The sequence below is a fragment of the Saccopteryx bilineata genome, chromosome 1 (assembly GCF_036850765.1).
Source record: "Saccopteryx bilineata isolate mSacBil1 chromosome 1, mSacBil1_pri_phased_curated, whole genome shotgun sequence".
Classification (NCBI taxonomy): Eukaryota; Metazoa; Chordata; class Mammalia; order Chiroptera; family Emballonuridae; genus Saccopteryx; species Saccopteryx bilineata.
In genome coordinates, this window is record NC_089490.1 from 12,643,525 (window position 1) to 12,663,662 (window position 20,138).

Consider the following 20,138-nt stretch of genomic DNA (forward strand, 5'->3'; position numbering starts at 1 on the left):
ACAGCAGGGCCCAGGGAGGCACAGGCTTGGGGCAGGGCCCCTGCCTCCCCCCGGGTCTAATCCCAGCTGACAGATGCCAGGGAGCTGTTTGCTCACCTCCAGGAGTAAACTTTCTTCCAAAGACAATAAAATTGCTGAGGGCAGAAGGCTGGAGTACAGGGCAGCCTTTAACCCTTCGTGGTCTGGGCAGCCTTGCCGGCTCCCCGCCCGGTTTCCTGGAAGCCGGTCCTCAGGAGCGAAGGGTTATTATAGAGGCGAAGGGTGCTGACCAGTCACGAAGCAGAGAGAGCCCTGCCCTGGTGGCTTCGGTGCTCGGTTCTGCCGCTGAGTGGCTGTCTGAGCGCAAGTCAACTGCTCTGAGCCTCACTCTCATCGTCTGAAAAATGGGGGGTAGCCTCTAATTTTGTGGGGGAGTTCAGTGACAAAAAGAGCAGTGGAGGCACATAGCCAGCCCTCAGGACCCCCGAGCTCGGTGAACCCCTGGGGAGAAGCATGGAGCTGAGTCACACACGCACACGTGCACTCGCACTCACGCTCACGCGCACACTGGCCGCACCCTCTCCCCATCACACCCTTCCACTCCTCACACCCCACTCCCAGGGCTCCCAGCTTCCCAGAGGGCACTACTGGGTCTGTGGCCTCGCTCTTCAGGAGAGAAGATCCTCTAACTAGTCAACCTCTCTTCCGCCCTGCTTGCCACAGAGCCAGCGTCCTGTCCCATGAGTGAGGCGGACTGAAGCACCCACTCCCTGCCGCCCCAGCCCAGAGCCCCTGTGGCTGGCCAAGCAGAAATGAGGGCTCTGGGACCCCCTGCAGGAGCTCCAGACCCTGGCCTGCCTCAGGCAGAAAGCCCTGATCTGTAGTCGGGCCAGAGGATGGCCGAGGACCCTGCCTTCTCTTTAGTCCCAAGTATAGACCTTCATCAGCCCCAGCCCCTCGCTCCTGCCGGCCACACCCAGCGTTGGGGGAGGCCAGGGCTATTCCAGCCCCTTGGCCTAGAGGACTCACTGCCGTGCTCCCACAGCTTCTGCCAATCAATCGTCCCTTTCCTTTGAGGCTCACCCAGTGCCACCTTCCCCAGGAAGCCTCCCTTGACCACCCAGGCCCCTGTGACCAGAACCACCCTGCACATGGATGGCCCTGGGCTACACCAACTCACTCAGTGCACAGACACCGGGGTCATGTCAGTCTTCTCTTGTCTTTATTACCCGTTCCTGGGGCACCCCGGGCTCCCCGAGTCAGGGATGCAGACGCCCACTGCCTAGCATCACACCGGGCATGGTGCAGAATGGGGCGGCAGAGAGCACTGGACTGCAGCGCGGCCTTGGACAAGTCATTGTCCAGTCGGGTCTGTTCTGGAAACGCTGGGATCAGAGACCAGGGTGGAGGGAGAGCCTTCCCTGGGGAGCTGTGACCCCCGAGGACAGCCCTGAGGGCTTCCCTTCATCCTGCAGTGGGCCAGGCACAGGAGCAGTCGGGCCTGCGGAGGAGGCACCCTGACCCAGGCTCCCCGGGCCCCACAGAGCTCCCTGACACTCCCTGACCTTAGACTCCAAAGCCAGAAAGCCCGCAGACTCCGTCTCCCCCGGCTCAGGGTCTGGCTGGGACAGGACAGGGGCAGGCGGGAGGGAGGTCTGGCGGGGGTGGGCAGGGGACGAGCTTCAGGCCTGGGCCTGGCCCCGCAGCCCTCAGATGGGGTGCACAAACTGGTAGACGAGGCGCTGGGAGATGTCCGGCTTCCGGATGATGCCCTTCTTGTAATACTGGCGGATGGAGCGGCTCAGCTTGTCGTAGTTCATGGCGGGGCGGTTCTTACGGATACCCCAGAGCCGGGCCACCTGGGCGGAGTCCTCGATTTTGAAGATGCCTGAGGGTGGGGGGGCGGAGCAGGAGGGCCAGCCAGCCAGGCGGGCGAGTGGGGAATGGCGGGAGGGAGAAAGCGACACCAGCAGGTCAGTTGCTCAGAAAGCCCCAGCCGGCCAGGGTTTGCAGAGGCGGGGCCAGGCCCCTGGGGCTGTGATACCCACTCCCAAGGTTGTGGTGGGGCTTCAAGAGCCGTGTGCAAGGAGCCTGCCACAGCGCCCGATACGTGGTAAATGACATGATGGAGTCACGGGCATCCTGGGTGCGGGGTGAGCTGGGGACCTCAGGGTGTTACTTGGGGGCCTCGGGGCCCGGCCCTTGCCAGCCGCCGCCCCTGCTGCGGGGCTTGCTCATCGCACACAGAAGCCTGGCGGGGTGCTGTCCGTATCCACAGCTCATCTGGCCGGGTCTTCCCTGCACCCCACCCCCTCCCTTGCCATTCCCAAGCCTGGAAGACCTCCGTGCTGTTCTCAGACACTTCAGCCCACACGGCCCCCCGCTGGCAGAGTTAATTCAGGGGAGGTGGTGAAAACAGCCGGTTTGGAGCTGGGCCAACCTGACTTTGATTCCTGGCCCTGCCATTTCTACCTTTAGAATCTGTCTGAGGCCCCTTTTTCCTGTCGGTAAGAGGAGGCTGAGAGGTTCCTGAAAGCGCCTGGAGTGGAGTCTGAAGGAAGTACCCCTGGGGAAGAACTGTTACGTTGTTAATACGCCCAGTTCTCATTCTTAAACCCTCCTGGCAAGGCCCAGGTAAGCACACCCCCTCCAGGCAGCCTTCCCAGACCACCCAACCCTCCCTGATCTCCCTTCCCTAAAACTCTACCATGAGACCGTCTCCCCAGAGCACAGGGGACCACAGGGCCAGCGGAGTAGCCACCTCACTATCAGTCTTAAATATACACATATGGCCTGGCCTGTGGTGGCACAGTGGATAAAGCATCAATCTGGTAACGCAGTGGTCACCAGTTTGAAACCCTGGGCTTGCCTGGTCAAGGCACATATGGGAGTTGATGCTTCCAGCTCTCCCCCCCCCCACCTTCTCTCTCTCCCTCTCTCTCTCTCTCTCCCCTCTCTCTAAAATGAATAAATAAATAAATAATAAAGTATAATTTAAAAATATACACATATGGAGTCATCACACCTTATTCAGAAACTTCTCTTCCACCCCTTCTAGTCCCTTCTCATCCTCCACACTCAACCCCAGAGTCACCTCCTCCATGAAGTCCTCCTGGACCTGAGCACAGTGGCTCCCACGGTCCTGTCACAGCCCTGACATGCTCTGCACACCAGCTCACTTCACTGCTCGTTCCCCTACGAGACTGTAGGTCCCCGAGGACGAGGTGCAGCTGAACCTTCCCTGACCTGCAGGACACTAATTCTTTGTAAACCTTTGCTGAGCAAGTGTAGGACCGGAGGGGGTGCTCAAGGGGCTTGGGGAGGGTCTGTCGGGTGAATAAATCTGAGGCTGAGGTCCAGGCACCAAAGCTACTAATGACCAGATGGTGTCCTAAGCCCAGGTTCTTGGCTCAGAGCATTTGCCAACTCTCTCTCTCTCTCTCTCTCTCTCTCTCACACACACACACACACACACACACACACACACTCACGGAGCCCTGCATCATCCAATGAGATAGCCACTAGCCACAGGTGACACCCGAGCACTTGAAATGCAGCCAGTCCAAACAGAAGTATGCAGAGAGTATAAAACACACATCACATCTCAAAGATTTAGTAAAAGAACTCATTGACAAATTCTGTATTGGTTATATGTGGAAATGATAATAATTTATGATATTGAGTTCAAGTATTATTAAAACTGATTTCACCTGTTTTAACTTTTCTTTTTTTTTAATGTGGCTGATTGCAAACCTAATACTACATACATATGGGGCTCACACTGTCTGTCTCCCTGGGCACCACTGGGCTCCCTGGGAAGCTTTGAGGACGACTGTGTCCCATTCTCAGCAGGATTTCAAGCACCGCCTAGGTCCCCAGCGCTGTGCCACGCTGGGGGTTCTGAACAAGACTGAGCCGGGCCAGGAGACAGATAGATATGGGCACAAATTGCACGCGGGCCCTGGGCCGGTCCAGTGACAACGGCAAATCGGACACCCAGCGCCACCCCGCTGCCCAGCCCCAGCCCTGCCCTGGGCCTCGTGCCCTGTAGGGGGACAGCAGGAGGGCCGCTCTGCCCTGGGCGCCCGCTCACGCCAGCCCCCAGAACCCAGGCAGCGCCCACTCACCCTTGTCCTTGTTGAGCCACCGGATGAAGCGACCATAGCTGTGAGGCTTGAGCAGCAGCTCCTTGAGGAACTGCCACAGGTGGATGGGCTGACCCGAGCAGGATGAGTCCACCTCGCCGTCGGCCCAGCTCTCCTCGCCGGTAGAGGCTGGGCGGCCGGGGACAGGGGCGGTGAGCAGGGAGCAGGGGGACCTGCGGCCAGCCCTCCACCGCAGACCCCCACGCCCATCCCCCTCCCTGCCGGGGGGCCTGCTCACCGCAGAAGTGGATGGCCCCCGGGGAAGTCCTCTCTTTCATCCAGGCCGCTGCAGGACAAGGAGAGGAGGTTGGGGACCCAGGAGAGATCCCCAGGCAGGGGATGAGGGCATTTGGGTGAGACTGTGGGGTCACAGAGGCCCCCGCTGTGGCCCCGGGCTTCCCAGTGGCTCCCTCCCCCCTGCCAATCTGCAGCTGCTTCCCGGAAAAAAAGTTTGGGATTTCAGAGCTGGGAGGGGCCTTCAGAGGCCTGAATGCAGCCCCTTGTTCAGACAGGAGTGCCAGAGGCAAGCAAAACCTGGCTCACCTGGGAAGTGGGGTCAGGACACCCCCTGGCAGACCCCGCCAGGGTTCTGCGTGAGGCGGTCTCTGCAGAGCGCCTGGCTCAGGGTCCGGCAGAGAAAACACCCCCTGCCCTCCCGCCGTGGAGCCCTCCAGGTCGTGCCACGCCTCTGGTCCCTTCCCAGCCCCCTCCCTGTCACCTCACCTGCGCCCAGCAGTGTGTGAGTGAGGGGGAGGGGCGGGTGAAGGCGGCCAGTTTCTACCCACCGTCACCACCTGGCGTCGTACTGACCACTGCCCTTGGAAGTCACCGGCAAGGAGCCTGGGTGGGGCAGGGCACTGGTCCCTCACTGGGTCATAAAAGTGAGTCCTGTCCCCGTGTTCATCTGGGCCCCTCAGGTCAGTCGGGGGCCTTGACCCACTGAGCAAGCACTGCCTCCAAAGCACATGGCTCTGTGCTGGGTGCACGGTGGGCACCCAGGGAGATGGAGAGGGGCTGGCATGCAGCCTTTAAAGAGAATACTCAAGCCGTATGGGCGGTGATGGGGAACGAGGTCCAGGCTCGCCGTCGGTACAGAACACTGCGTACTCGGACGCTGTTCACGTCAACCAGGGGTGGACACCGCGCATGTCTGCTTGCTGTGTGAGCTAGACTTGCCCTGGCCAGGCACCCGAGAACCGGAACGGTGCTGGCGGCTTCAGGGAGGGGGGGTTGCCACGCTCGGGTCAGGACTGGGAGTAGTACTTCTTATGGTCTAGTATTTTCACTATGGTCTTTTTAAAAGCTGTCCACATTTATTCCTCTATTATATCTTTAATGAAAAACAACAGAAAACGAATGAAATTGAAAAAAAAAAGGGCAGAGAAGGACTTCCCAGTTCCCACGGTCTCATCAGCTGTGACGTCTCATGTCCTCACCCTCTTTCTTCCCTACTTCCTTCAAAGGTAGAATAAAAGAAAACAAGCTTTGCTACAGCAGGAAAGATTTAGGTTAGCTCTCTGGAGGAACTTCCTCCACAGGACAGTGGGACTGGGATCTGGGTGTGGGCTGGCTGAGGAACAGAGGATGGGACATTAAAGGCTTCTAACTGCCCGGGTGCTCTGTCCTGAGTTCCGTGGGCCTGACCAGGGCCGGGAAGGCTAAGGCTGGTGACCAGCCAGGCCCCTGGGAGGCCGCTACGCTTGGGGCCGGACTCGGAGTGGAACCCAGCGGAGAGTGGCCTCTCGGCAGGCACCAGGGCCAAAGACCGCCCCTTGATGTCCCCGGCTTCGGGTCAGGAGGGGGTGGCTCCCTCCCATACCGTGTCCCACCTGATTTCCAGATGTCCAGGTGGGCGTGCAGCACGTCCCCGCCCAGGGGCGAGCGCTGGCGGAACTGGTCCTCCGACATGGCACAGAGTTCCTTGCCGCCCAGCTCCTGGAAGGCCTTGCCCACGGGAGGCAGCCGGTACTGGTGCTCCGTCCACAGGAGCCACTTCTGCACGTTGCCAGGACTCCAGTCCACAGGGTCTGGGCAAGAGACCCTCCCTTAGCTCCGGGGCCTGCTGGAGGGCCCTGCCTGGTGTGTGGCCCACTGTGCTCAGACGGCCTGCCCGTGGGAACTGGCAACTCATGGCCCGGGGCCATGAACTCCTGGGGTGGGGACAGGCCAGGCCAGACCCTCTCCAGGGGCCCTGTTGAGCGGTACCCAAGAAAAGAGCAGGGTGAGAGGGCAGGGTAGCCTGGGGCCTCTACCTCCCACTTCATCCGGACCCTAAGTTTTCTCCAGCCCCTCCAAAGGACCTTTTGGGGAGCTATGGCCCTGGAGGGGACAATGACATTAAACCAGAAACCTCTGAGCTTCTCTCTCAGCTGCCTGTTGCCTTCTCAAAATCCCTCCAGGAACTGGAGAAAAGGCCAATCAGGAATTAACCTTATAACCTGAACCCCCGCCCCTCTCCGTGTTTTACAGATGAGAAGACTGAGGCACAAGGTTCCATCTCCTTGTCGGACACCTAACAAAGGGCTGGGTGCACAGCTGCTCAGTGCACATTCATCGAATGAATGAGTGAATGGCAGGTCACAGGGTGGTCGGGGGCAGCGACAGGCCTCAGAGGCAGGAGAGGAGTCACTGGCAAGGTCCTGGATGTCCCCCCGGAGAGCTGCTCTGGGGTGAGCCTGGAAGGGCACACAGGTGGCGGCCAGGCCGGTAGGCACAGTCACCATGGGGTTCCAACTGAACACTGCGGTCTAAGCCGGGTGACCTGCAGGCTGGGGTGCCCTCCACTTAATAAACCCATTTTCCTCTCTCGGGTCAGAGCAATTTGTTTCTGTTCCCATTGTTCAGAGGGCAGGCCCTTCCCCGCCTGGCCCCGTATGGGAGGGAAGGCAGCCCGGGAGACCCCCCCCAGGGTGGGGAGGGTTGGCCTGGGCATCGGACAATAGGAGAGAAAGGGCCTCGGCGGCAGCTGCCTTAAGGGGGCAGCTACCTTTAAGGAAGTCATGGCCCAGTGGACTGACAGGAGGAGGGGCTGGGCCTGCGGGGTGCCTGGAGACCCTTGTGAGAAAGTGGCACAGAGTGGGATGCTCACATGCCAGCGCCCAATGACCAAGGAGGTGGGTCAGGCCCACCCAGAGCTGCCGGGACGATGGGGAGACAGGGCTGGAGACCCGGGCGCCCCTCGACCCGCAGAGTGGCTGCACAGCCGCACCCTGCAGGCCCCGGCGGACACACTGGGTGCATGGCCGCCTGGCCTCCCTTCCTCATCCGAGCCCTCATCCCCACTGGGTGCATGGCCGCCTGGCCTCCCTTCCTCATCCGAGCCCTCATCCCCACTGGGTGCATGGCCGCCTGGCCTCCCTTCCTCATCCGAGCCCTCATCCCCACTGGACCAGTGACACATTTATCTCCTTGTTTAGGATCTGTTTCCCTCACTGTCACAGCAGCTTCACGAATGAGGAAGGTTTTGTGTTCAGGGCCTGACATATTACATTATTGTTTATTGAGCATTTATTACGTACAAGGCGCCGTCCTAGGAACTGGGGATGTCGTAGTGAATAAAACAAAGGAACATCACCTCCCCTGGGTACCTACATCTCACTGGGGAGGGGGCAGGATGGAGACAGATCATAAACAAGACAAATAAATAAAAGATGCAGCCTGTCAGACCCTTTGCTCCAGGAGAGAAAGGAAGCGGAGGGGAGGAATCGCGGTAAGGATGTGAGCAGCAATTTCAACAGAGGGTCGGGGAGGCCTTGCTAGGCTGGGGCCAGTGACTCAGGACATGGAGGAGGTGAGGAGTGAGCCAAGAAGACATTTGGGAGAAGAGTGTTCAAGGCTGAGGGACCAGCAGGTGCAAAGGACCTGGGGTGTGTATTGTGGGAAGAGCGGGGAGGCAGGCTGGCGGAGGAGAGTGGAGGTGAGTCCCGGAGGAGGCAGTGGGCTAGATGGCGGAGAACTCGAACTCATGTCACCCACTACCTACCCAGTGGGCACGCTGGGCTGGGGCAGCGGGGGCGCACCGAGGGCGGCACATTCCCAGCCTTGGCAGCGGTTGTGTAATGGGCTGGACAATGTGTGTAGAAGCACCAGTATCCCTGGGGCTGCCCGGAGGCTGGGCAGGGGTGGCCAGAGTGCAGTGGGCAGGGTCGCGTCCCCGCCCCCCAGCAGCCTCAGCCGCCCTAGTGGCCGCGGAGGGGTGCGCGCGGTGGGAGGGGTGCGCGCGGTGGGAGGGGTGCGCGCGGTGGGCTCACCTGCCGTGATGTTAAGCAACTTGCAGGCCGTTTCGATGTCCTTGAGCACCTCGCCCACCACCATGGACTGCACCTGCTCCAGCGAGTGCTCCTCCAGGGTCAGCCCGGCCGGCGCCAAGTCCAGACTGCCCCCGGGGGCCTGGCTGTCGATGACCGGGCACTGCTCGGGCTCCAGCGGCCCGTCCCGAGTGCTGGCCCCGGGGCCCTTGGCGGCCCAGCTGCTGTCCTCGGGGTACAGCATGTCCAAGTAGGAGAGGTAGAAGGCAGACAGGCCCTGCTCGGGAGTGGCGGGTGGGCTGGGGCTCCAGTCTCGTCTCTCAGGCCCAGCCACCGCGGCGGTCACCTTCTCTGGGCTTGTCCGCAGCACAGTGTTGGGGGGCAGGCTGTTCAGGCTGCTGGGACTGGCACTGCCCATGCCGCCGCTGCCGCTGCCGCTGCCGCTGCTGGGGCCAGAGGCTGCGTCTACAGAAATAAGAGAAGAAGGAGTCAGGTCTGGCTGCCCCCTCCCCAGCCCCACGGGGGCTGCTAAGCTGGTTACAAGGATGAGGGGCCTGACGGGCAGTGGCTGGGCCTGGGAGAGAGTTGGGGCTTCCGGGTCACTGGGCAGCTAGGACAGGGCTGGGCAGACAGGCCTTCTGGCTGGGAGAGACAGTGAGGTGGCCGTTGGAGCAGGATCGTAAAGGAGCAGCTCCCTCCCTCCCTTCCTTCCAAGGAAGCCAGGCTGCCCGGCAGCAGCCCAACTTCACACCTGGAGTGTGTTTAAAACAACCCCTGGGCTTCCTGACCTCCCTCAGTCCTCACCATGGAAAGCCTATTAGTCCCATTTGACAGATGAGAAAACTGAGGCCTAGACAAGAAGCCTTTAATGTCCCATCCTCTGTTCCTCAGCCAGCCCACACCCAGATCCCAGTCCCACTGTCCTGTGGAGGAAGTTCCTCCGGAGAGCTAACCTAAATCTTTCCTGCTGTAGCAAAGCTTGTTTTCTTTTATTCTACCCTTGAAGGAAGTAGGGAAGAAAGAGGGTTACCATCCTCTTTGTATCAGTCAGGTAAAGGCAGAGAGGAGTGAGTGAGGGGTGTGGTGGGGAGTTGAGCCTCTCATCAGTGGGCAGGTGGCCCCCTCCCTCTCCCCCTCCCCCTCCCACAAGGCCATTTGGGAATATGTGGGAATAAATTCCCAGCAGAAGGCTAATAAGGTGTTCACTGAGCAACAACACACAGGTATGCTTGGCCCCGGGTCCCCCCCCACACCAGGGGTAACAACTAGAGGCCTCCCACCCCATTTGTCCGCCAGGCTCTGCTGTGCCCAGACCCGTTTCTCTGAGCCAGATGGCTTGGATCTTTCGAGCACCATCCTGAAGCACAAAAGTTGCCGGTTCTATCCCTGGTCAGGGCACATCTAGGAACAGATTGATGTTCCTGTCTCTCTCTCTCTCTTTCCCTTTCTCCCTCACTCTCAAAATCAACTAAAAAAAAAAAAAAAGGAAGTGTGTGGTTCAGGTGACCAGGGCACAGGAAAGAGAGTACACCGAACACCGGGGTTTCCGGGATCTTCCGCGATGTGTGGGCCCGAGACGCGAGAATAAATCAGAGCAGAGAGGGTGAAGGTTGCCAACCAACAGGTGCTCCCGGTAAAATGGGGAACCATTCAGAAGGGAGGACAGGAGCGTGGGAACCCGCTAAGGGCGAGCGCATGGGTCCTTTCTCGGGGGCAGTCACACTGGAAAGCTGAGGTTCCAGCGTTCTGGACAAGCCGCATCAGCACAGCTGGGAGCGGGTCGGGAGGACAAGTTCTCAGGCCCACCTCAGAGCGCTGAACCAGAAGCGCGGGGCCGGAACAGGGGCGGGGGGGGGGGGCGGGGGAGGCCCCACAGCGCCCCCAACTGGCCCCTGCATAATCCTGACGCACGTTCACGCTGGAGACTTGCTGCTTTAATGGCATCTGGCCAGGGGGAAGGGGAGGCTCTAGTCTCTAGTCAAAGGAGTGGTAGATAGACACCCTGATGGGGAATTCACGGGGCCCCTCTGGGACACTGAGGGGGCTCCCTGGCCTGTCTCCAGTCCCCTCCCACTCTGCCTGTGAGCAGTGGCGTGTGCCGCTGTTGGTGGGACAGGAAAAGAACCCAATTTGGAAAACAACTCTGGCTTCCCTAGCGCCATAGCCCATTCCACATCTTCATTCAGCCCAGGAAATGACACCCTTCTTTCTCTGGAGAGGATAGCTTGGGGAACGGAGCCCAGGGGACAACAGCTTCTCCCCACACATCACCCCCCCCCCGGTGCCCAACCTTCTCCCCGTCACTTGGCAGCCCTGCGATTTATGGTGGCAGGGAGAATGCCAGCAAGAGAGCAGGGTGTTCCCTTTGACTTCGACTCTCCTTTCAAGGGCTCCTTTAAGTGACAAGGAAGGAAAGGTCAGGGTGGGGTGGGGTGGGGTGGGCAAGGGGGAGGGGGGCCCGGGGTGGCGGGGGACAGAGGGCAGGCCTGGAATCATGTCAAGTCCTTCTGTGCAAACACACGTGTGTGCTGTGAGCCCACACTATTTACCCGGGCAGCACCAACAGCCCGCTCTGTCCCTGGGTCCCCACCGGAGCCTGTGCGCATGCCCTACCCCTGGGTGACCACACCCCCGGAGAGCCCCTCTCGGCACCCCACCCCCACCCTCCTCACCCCTTGCCCGCCTCCTGCCCCATCCGCGTCCCCAGAACCCCCATGCCTGCCACGTTAGGACAGTTTCTGCCAACACCCTGGGCCCCACGCCAGCGAGACGGGAGAAGCAGGCGCGTGGCCCTCCTGTTTGCTCGGCCCGGGGCCGCAGGTAGGGTGGAAGGCAGCTGCTGTGTCGGCCCCCGTGGCACCCTCGAGGGGTCAGTGGCCCTCCTGTTTGCTCGGCCCGGGGCCGCAGGTAGGGTGGAAGGCAGCTGCTGTGTCGGCCCCGTGGCACCCTCGAGGGGTCAGTGGCCCTCCTGTTTGCTCGGCCCGGGGCCGCAGGTAGGGTGGAAGGCAGCTGCTGTGTCGGCCCCGTGGCACCCTCGAGGGGTCAGTGGGGATGAATGGGGCAGGGCAGGTGGCCGAGTTTGCTGGGCGGGGACGAGATGACACATTCCTGACACGTTTGTCAAATGAGCTGCCTGGCCTTTGCCTCCTTCCCTCCCTGGGACGGAGGCGGCCTGGGCCTCAGGCTCCATCCCGTCCCGTTTTGTGGATGGAGACGGGAAGGTGCTGCTAAGTGACTTAGATCCAGGGTGCTGACTCCTGGCCCAGGGTGCCTCTGCACCCCACCCTCTGTCTGGCACCCCATCACCTTGCTCCTAAATGGCCAGGCACCCACCGGCTTTCAGCCAGCACCTTCCTGGAGAAACACACTCACTATTAAGAAACTTTGAAAGTCAGCGGTAGAGCGTCGGCCTGGCGTGCGGGGGACCCGGGTTCGATTCCCGGCCAGGGCACATAGGAGAAGCGCCCATCTGCTTCTCCACCCCCCCCCCTTCCTCTCTGTCTCTCTCTTCCCCTCCTGCAGCCGAGGCTCCATTGGAGCAAAGATGGCCGGGGCGCTGGGGATGGCTTCTTGGCCTCTGCCCCAGGCGCTAGAGTGGCTCTGGTCGCGGCAGAGCGACGCCCCGGAGGGGCAGAGCATCGCCCCCTGGTGGGCAGAGCGTCGCCCCATGGTGGGCGTGCCGGGTGGATCCCGGTCGGGCGCATGCGGGAGTCTGTCTGACTGTCTCTCCCCGTTTCCAGCTTCAGAAAAATACAAAAAAAGAAAAAAGAAACTTTGAAAGTAAGAGACACACAAAGCTCAGGTGTGTTCATGATGAACCTTGCAGCGGGAAGAAAGATCTGATTACTCACAGGTGAGGGGTGTTGGGGGCATGGTCTGATCTTGACCCCAGCAGCCCAGGGGCACCTGGGTTTCCCGGTCAGGGAACCTGCAGCTGGTGTGCCCCTCCTGCAACACCCGCCTTTCCTCCAGGCTCCGGGGCCAGACTCGGGAGGAAGAGAGCACTGCGGGGAGCCCGTCCCATGCCCCCAGTGTGTACACACATGCTCCCCTCTGACTGCCCACGGCCTGCGTAATGTGGACGCAAGAGTCTCACTTGATAGATGCAGACAGCGGGGCTCAGAGAGGTTACGCAGCTTGCCCGAGGTCCCAGCTGGCCATGCGTGGACTCTGCTCATGGTACCACACTCTCTTCTGAGGTCTCTGCTCTGGCCAGTTTTATCTTTCCAGGGTCCTGCCCACCTCCTGATTGGGCCACCTGGCCCTCCCAAGTCCACTCCCACCCCCTGAGTTCTCTTTCCACCCCACTGACAATCTCAGGTCTCTCCATCACCCTCTCAGCAGGTACTCTTGTGCTCAAGAACCTCCCATGGCTCCCTATTGCCTGTCCTGCCTGATCCGAATGGCTGGTGCCACCTCTGAGCCAACCTGCCACGCAGCCCAGATAACCAGAGCTGGAAGATACCACAGAGCATGTGACTGTGTTACGGAAGGGAACAACGAAGCCTGAGTTGGGAAAGGGATTCATTCGCTGGTTAGGGGCAGGGTCCGGCCGGATTAGAACCAGGGATCGCTGGATATATCCAGGCTCTAATGAGAACGACATTTCTCCCTGTCCCCGGTGCTGTGGGCAAGACATGGCTCTTCTCTCTTGTGTTGTTGTCCCCTGCCTAAGATGTCCCTTTCTTCTCATCACAGTTCAGCCCAGGGCCTCCTCCTCAAAGAAGCCCTCCCAGCAGCCCCTTGTCTGACCCCCCACCTCTCCCCTCATCTCTGCCATGCAAGTCAGCCTTAATTACATTCACAGGCAACAGTCATCCATGAGGACACAAGTGTACTGAGAAAAATGAAGCTCAGAGACTGGCAGGGCCTTGTCCATTGTCACACAGCAGAGCTAGGACCAGATGAGAGGCCTGCTGAGCCTCAGGCCACAGCTCCACAGACCGGACAAGCCCGGTATTTGCCAGGTCCAGCCCCCCCAGGATGGTAGACCCAACCCTCCCAACAGCCTCTGCCGGCTGGGCCCAGGGGGGGGCTGCCTGTCTCCTGAGCAATGGCTCCCGCTCCCCAACCTCGAGCTGATCTTTTCTGGGTTAAGCCACATGTCTATATTGAGGCTCAGGGTGTCTTGGCTCCTCCATCTCCAGAGGCTTTGGCTCTGACTGCAGACAAAGAAACTTTGGTAACAGCTGGTGGAGGTCAAAGCCCAGAGACAGGGCCAGATCACGGGGCGGTAGCCAGAGGGCTTAGTCACCCCGGGCCCCTTCCTGCTCTCAGCACCTCCTGCTCCCCTAGGAAGACGGATCAGAAGAGAAGGCAGAGGGACCACAGGTTTGCAGCAGCTGTCCCTGCCATCGCCTGGGCCTGCTCCCACCCTCAGGGCCAGGAATGTGCCCCTGCAACTCCCTCACCTCCAGGGCTCCCACACCCACCCCCACCTGGCATCCTAAAAAGATCTTCTGACATCTTCCTGGAACCGCAGCCCCGGGGAAGTGGCGTTTACTGGGGAGGTCTTTACCGAGGCCCTCGGCTGTCCTGGGGTTGGGGCCTGTCTCCCACATGCTGCTCAGCTCAGGGTCTGTGAATGTGCCAGGTCCGCATCTCAATCCTGAGACCCAGCCCCAGTCTGCCCGGAGCTCAGGACCCTGGCTGCAGACCCCAGTGAGGAGAGCACGGAGGGACAGGGGGTGGGGCAGGGGGTGACCCAGCCACCACTTAGCCCTGAGTCCGTCTCACTTTATCTGGAGCCACCTGGTCAGGCTGCCCCACTGCGGTCCACTGCCCTGGCCATCAGCCCCTCCCTCTCTCCGTCCAAAGGGCCTTCTTTAGTGGGTCAGAGTCAGGGGGCTGTGGGGTGTGACTAGGACCTGGCCAGGAGCCATGCCCAGTGGGCAGGGGCCACATGGTCAGCACCTTGGAGAGTAGCCGAGAATGCCCAGGCCACAGGGAGCCCCGGCCAGCGCTGATAACAGGCCTGAAAAGCGTGTCTGGCTTCTCTAAACCCTCCCTGCCTGAACCCTCCCTGCCTCTGCACCCCAACTCCCCGCTCCTTCAGACATTCCCTGCCCCCCCTGCTGCTCTTCCCTGGCTCCCTTGCCTCTCCGTGGACAGCCCTGGCCCTGCCGTGGGACCCCAGCTCTCCCTTGCTCTTTGAAACGAGTCTTCAAACTCGCTGGACTCCAGAAAAGCACCCGTCCTCCTCCTCCACCACCCAGCGTGCTGGCCTCTCTCCAGGGGACAGGCCACACTCTTATCCAGGAAGGGGTCCCAGGATGGGCACCTCCAGGCAGCTCTGGCCCTCTCTCAAGCACCCTGCTGTGGCTATCCTTGAGCACCGGCTGCCACGGGGGGTCTCTGAGGGCGAGAGAAGGGAGGTGGGTTCCCAGGAGGACCTGCTTGTCTTGGGCTCGGCTGGAGACTAGGGGCCGTGGGTCTCCTGTGGACCTTGCCTCTATCAGCACTGCCTCAGATTCCAGACTAGTTCTGGCCGCGGACCTCGTTTACTTGGGAGCCCGGCTCTCGGGATTCGGCGCGAGGAGCTAGTTAGGGGGCCCAGGAGCTGGGGTGTGTGATAGGGACCAGAAGGTGGGCAGGGAACACAGGGAGGCAAGTCTAGGCAGCAGGAAGACTGGGAACCAAAGGGCCAGGGGATTCTCGAGGAAAGCTGGTCTCCGCTGCTGCCCCCCCCCCCCCATTCCCGGGGGAAGCCTGGAGCCTGCATGCGCAAAGAGGCCAGCTCCATCTCCTACTCCTCCGCTGCCGCAGTGACATCACCCCCAGCCCCTCTGGGTCAAGGTGAGGGCCCTTCATCCGGCTCTCCCCGCTCTCCCCAGTGTTATTCCCACCGAACAGCCACGGGACTGTGACCGCTATGGACAGGTGGCCCTGGGGTCTGAGTAGGAATCAGAACTCAAAGCAGAGCTCCACCCTCTGCTCAGGTGGCAGAGAGGACCACCTTCACCTCACAGAGTGTCCTCCAGGCCCGGCGCCCCGCCGGGCAGTGCCTCCTCCCCGGCATCCCTGGACGGCCCAGCCCGGACCCCCAGCCCAGACAAGCCCGGGCCGGGGAGGGAGGGAGTGAGGCTGACCCGTTGGCTGAAGCCCCAACTTCCACCACGTCCAGTATAAATCCTGCCAGACTTTCTGTTTTCAGAAGCTGCAAATCACCTCTTCATCCAGATCTGGCTGGGCACCTACTGTGTGTGAATATAGTTCGTGTTTCGGCACCGGCCAAGTGGGTGGCCCTACCTGGACCGCCACGCCTGGCCATCGGCAGGTCCCACTGTGCAGGGTCCAGCGGTCTCCACAGCCCCGTTTCTGCCCTCCGCCCCCCTGCCCCTCTGCTGTACTCCCAACACTCAGTACCGGGCAGGGCCTTGAGGTTTCCTGGGCATCTGGGTCCCCACCCTCCTACCCCTGACGTGTGAGGACACCTGGGTTTCGCCTGGCTGCTGCCTGTGGCACCTTCACAGATCCCCGTGGCTCCGGGCGATAAAACAGGGACTCGTAAAGACAATGTGTGTCTGGGGGTTGGCGTGACTGAAGGCGGAACAGTGATGTGAGTGGTCTCAGTTTCCCAGGAGGAGTGTGTGCACGTGGACTCCCCTCCTCTCTGTCCCCACTGTCCCCGTGACCTCCCCCAGGTCGGTGCCACCCGGGGAAAGGAGAGGCTTCATACAGTCCTGACAGCACAGAGGGGGACATTCACCCTGAGCCCCCTCCCCCCCCCGATGGCCAGGGGGGCACACACCTCGGGGCTTGGAAAGGGGATTTTAGGACAAAATGAAAGCAATCCGACACTCAGAAAATGGTTAAAGTTAGAGAGACTAAGAACAGAAATTGCTTTCAAAAAAAGGTTTAAACTGGGGTGGGTGGGGTGGGTTATTGAGGGGTTATTGGGACCCTGGGCAGCTACTCCCGACCTATCTCCTCAATCTCAGAGCTGGAGGGAGAAGGGGGGGCTCCTCCATTCTGCTGGTGGGTCCCTTTTCTATGGTCCTGGGTGGGCGCCGGTCCTTTTGGCCACATTAGGGTTCAGCTAGGCAGAGGGGTCGGAGGGAGAAAGACGCTCACCCTCCGCCCGCCCTCGTCTGGAGGGCCCACTCACTCTGCTGCTCAGAGGGGAGAGGGGAACCTGGCAGGGCCCACCCCCCCTGGGCTGGGAACATGCAAAGAAGGCAGGGGAAGAAGCCAGACATTAAATGTCAGGAAGAGCCCAGGGCAACTCGGCTTGTGCAAAGTTTGCTTTGGGAAGAGTGGTTCCACCTGACAGGCCACTTGCTTGGCTGGGGGCACAGGGTGAGGCATGAAATGGGATGGGGTGTGTGTGGGGGGGGAGGTAGGGTCCCAGAGCAGGTTTGAGCCCTGACTCCCTAGCTCTGAGACGAGGTCAAGTGACTTGGCTTCCTCTGAGACTCAGTTGTCCCGTGTGTTAAATGGGCCGGCGAGAGCATGTCTGAGAGGGGTTTGTGAAGATCGAGGGAGAGGGTGGGTGGGAATGATGTGACAGGAGGAGCAGACAGGAAGGGAGCGGCAGCACCTGGGAGCAGGTGAGGGGGTGGGGCTGGAGAAGAGGAAGGGGAATGGCGATGCGGTGCAGAACGGGGTGAACGAAGGAAGAGGCACGTTGTGACATGGGGCCAGGGGCAGGGCCAGAGGGTAGGGGGGGCAGAAAGCTGAGGACGGGAGCCAGTGAGGCCTGGGCCTTGCCCCGAGGTCATCTCGCTCTCTCGCCGGGGCAGCTGCTGCTGCTGTCTTCACCGCCCCTCCCTGACCTCTAGGAGGAGCCAGATCCAGAGGCCCTCACCTCCTCTGACCTCAGCCTGCAAAACCAGGCTGGGAAGGAGGCACACAAGTCTCGGAAAACTAGCAGAGCCAGCCAGCCAGCCTGCCTCCACCAACTCCTACACAGCCTTCAAAACCCAGCCCCAGGGTGTCTCCTCCAGGAAGCCTCCTTTACCAGACAGGGCCCCCTGTCTAACTTTCTCATTACACCAGCAAGTGCAAGGAGGAAAAGTGGCCGTGTCCAGAGTCACGCACATGGGCCCTAACCCCTTCCTTCCTGCCCTCCACCCAGAGGACCTTTGGCCCCAGGCTGGCCTGAACTGCCCTCCCAAGTTACACTCAAGCTGTGTACAATGTCATTGAGCCCAAAGCTGTGTTCTGATTGTTTCAGAGCTGTTCTCTTTGTACCGGCAGTGACCTCAGTGGTAAAAAAGTGGGTTCTGCTAGGTTCTCCTCCTGGCTGCCTGGGTCACAGTTTCTGAGCACCTACTGGGTTCTCTGAGGTTTGATTGACAGAGCAGCTCTGTCTACTTCAGCGGGTCCTTGGGAAAGTCAAGCAGCATTGTTATCGGCTGAGGTGCGTTAACACCATAAGCACGCCTGCCTGAAGCGAAGGAATCACTTGTCCACTCCCTGGCCATCTCTCACAGGGGAGAGCGGTCCCCTATCCTGTGAGACACAACCTCCTTTGCACGCCAACCTCCCCCACTGAGAGCCCCGAGGATGTGCCCTCTCCCCAGATTTCTGTGCATTTGGGGTGGTGTGATTCCAGTCAGGAGCCCCTGGGTCTGGCCTCCCCACCCCGGCGGTTAGGGTGCAGGCAGGGCTGTCCCCCGCTGGGCTTGGCCACGGCCTGGGTCTGCCCGTCTGCTGGGGCATCTCCTGCCCGTCCCTGCCTGCCACCCCGGAGCGGGGCAGCGCGGTGCCTGTTTGCTTTGTTACTCAGCGGAGCAGCTGGTGCTGGGGAGATGCTGCTTTATTGGGGGTGCTGTGAAGTTGTTTATCGGGGAGGTGGGGGCAGGAAATGAGGCCAAGCCCCAGCCCCTGCCAAAGAGGAAAAGAAAGGCCATGACCTCTACAAAGGGGACAGGCACTTGAGGCTTATGGCCTGGGTGTGGACCGCTGGGTGGGCCCAGCTGGCCGGGTGAGGCGAGTGAACCTGCGGTGAGCTTGGTGGGCCTTCCCACTCCCTAACATGCACAGGCAGGCACACACGCATGCACACAGGCACACACACATGCGTGCACACACATGCACGCGCCTTGTCTGGCCTCAGGGGAGTCCCCAGCCCCCCAGACCCTTCAGCATTTCACCCTGTCGTCTCCACCATCTGCTTTCCTCTCTCCCCACAGAAGGCACCTGGCACAGCATGGGAACGAGCACCTCCAGGGCCCCTGTCTCTCTCCCAGGGTACCCAGGCCGGTGCCACGGGCCCTCTGCTCCTCCGGGCACCTGTGCACCCAGCTGGTCTCCTCCACGTCTCCGCCACCACCCGGTTCCTGTGCCCACCGCTGCCCCGATCGGTCCCTGGGCTCGGGGCCTGTCCCTGCTGCGCCAACCTGGACCCTGTCCCTGCGCCTCCCGACTCCCGCAAGCCCCTGCCCACTGGGCCCGGCCCCAGGGGTGCCCTGCCCCTGGCTGCAGCCCCGGCTGGCAGCAGCAGAAAGGCTGCTGTGTCTCGTTAGCCGAGCAGAACGGCCAGGGTCTCAGGGCCGACCTCGGCACCGACACACCTCCACTGGAGGCCGGCAGGCGGGCTCGGTGCCGAACCCGGGTGGGCTCATCGCCAACAAGGGGGACCTGGGCCTCTCCAGGCCAAGGGACTCTCCCAGGTGCTGGGGTCTGCCCAGGGAGGCAGACTGGGCAGCATGCCGAGAGTCAGGGGCTCCCACGTGTGAAGGACCCCGCTCGCAGGGTCACTGGTGCCTAGGAGACAGTTCTGAGCTCGCACAGGGCACCCCGTGCACCGCCGAGGCCCCCCGGCCACCCCTGCCCACAGCTGGCAGGCAAGCCCCGTGCTGGGCCCCCCGCGCCCTCCCCCCCAGCACTCACCTGGTAGCTGCCTGCTGCCCACGGAGTCCTCGGCTGCGGCCACCTCGGGGGCCAGGAGGCGGCGGGGGGAGCTCGAGCCACTGCTGGGTCTCAACCAGGCATCTGGCGAGCAGGTGGGACCAGGGGCCAACGCAGCGGGGAGCAGAAGTGACACTCGGCTTGGCCGCCAGGGGCCTGGCCACCCCCAAAGGGTGGCCCTTTGAGGTCTCAGGGTTGTTTGCTCTGTAGGGGTCCCCCAGCCCCCAAGCCAGGACCACCTGCTGGCAGCGTAGCAAGACGCAGCCAGAGGGGCTTCCCGGAAGGGGACCCACGGGGGCTGGGTCAGGGTCTCGGGGCAGTGTGGACGCAGGTGCAGCACAGGAATGCGCCGGGAGGAAGTCGGGCAGCCGTGGGATGGAGAGTTGGCTGGGCCTGATTCCCATTATAAGTAATCCTTCCTTATTTACCTGAACAAATACGCTCCCTGCTTACCTCAGACCACAGGCGGGCTCCTGATTAACCCTTGCAGGCCATTGCCTCCTCACAGGGGGAATCCACACCCCGGCAGCCAGGGCACTTGCCCACCCCCTCACTCCCATTCATTAGTTGATGCATAGCTACTGAGCTCATATTATGCATGAGGCACAGGGTATATATCAGAAGGGAGCTGGGTGGGGCGCTAAAAGGGATCAACAGAAGGTGGAGGGGGGCGGACAAGCAAATAGCAGTGGAAATTCAGAGCCCCAGTGGAAGGCTGTGGGAGCCCTGAGGCAAGGGAAGTCAGGGAGGTCTTCTTGGAGGAAGTGCTATCTGGTTCCCCAGGCCAAGGATGGACAGAGATTCAGAGAACCCTGAGGAAAGGGACCTGAGGCTCATGGCCCACCCACCCTGCACGGGAACTGTGCTGCCTGCGCCCCACGGGCACAGGCCAGGGACACAGCGGACTCAGGAA

The 20,138-nt window shown here is 61.2% G+C and overlaps 1 protein-coding gene across 2 annotated transcripts; it reads right to left on the minus strand.

The window, feature by feature from the left end:
* Positions 1-1,179: 1,179 nt before the first annotated feature.
* SPDEF (SAM pointed domain containing ETS transcription factor) lies at positions 1,180-19,807 on the minus strand. Of its 2 annotated transcripts, none has more exons than XM_066252909.1 (6): positions 19,679-19,807; positions 8,375-8,836; positions 5,954-6,151; positions 4,363-4,410; positions 4,107-4,253; positions 1,180-1,867 (listed from the first exon to the last, which is right to left on the minus strand). In XM_066252909.1, exons 2-6 carry the CDS (start codon positions 8,787-8,789, stop codon positions 1,689-1,691), a joined length of 987 nt encoding a protein of 328 aa, XP_066109006.1. In that variant the 5' UTR covers positions 8,790-8,836; positions 19,679-19,807; the 3' UTR covers positions 1,180-1,688. The 2 variants fall into 2 exon arrangements, with proteins under 2 accessions (XP_066109006.1, XP_066109007.1); XM_066252910.1 differs by lacking the exon at positions 19,679-19,807 and adding an exon at positions 19,208-19,618.
* Between the last annotated feature and the right edge of the window lie 331 nt (positions 19,808-20,138).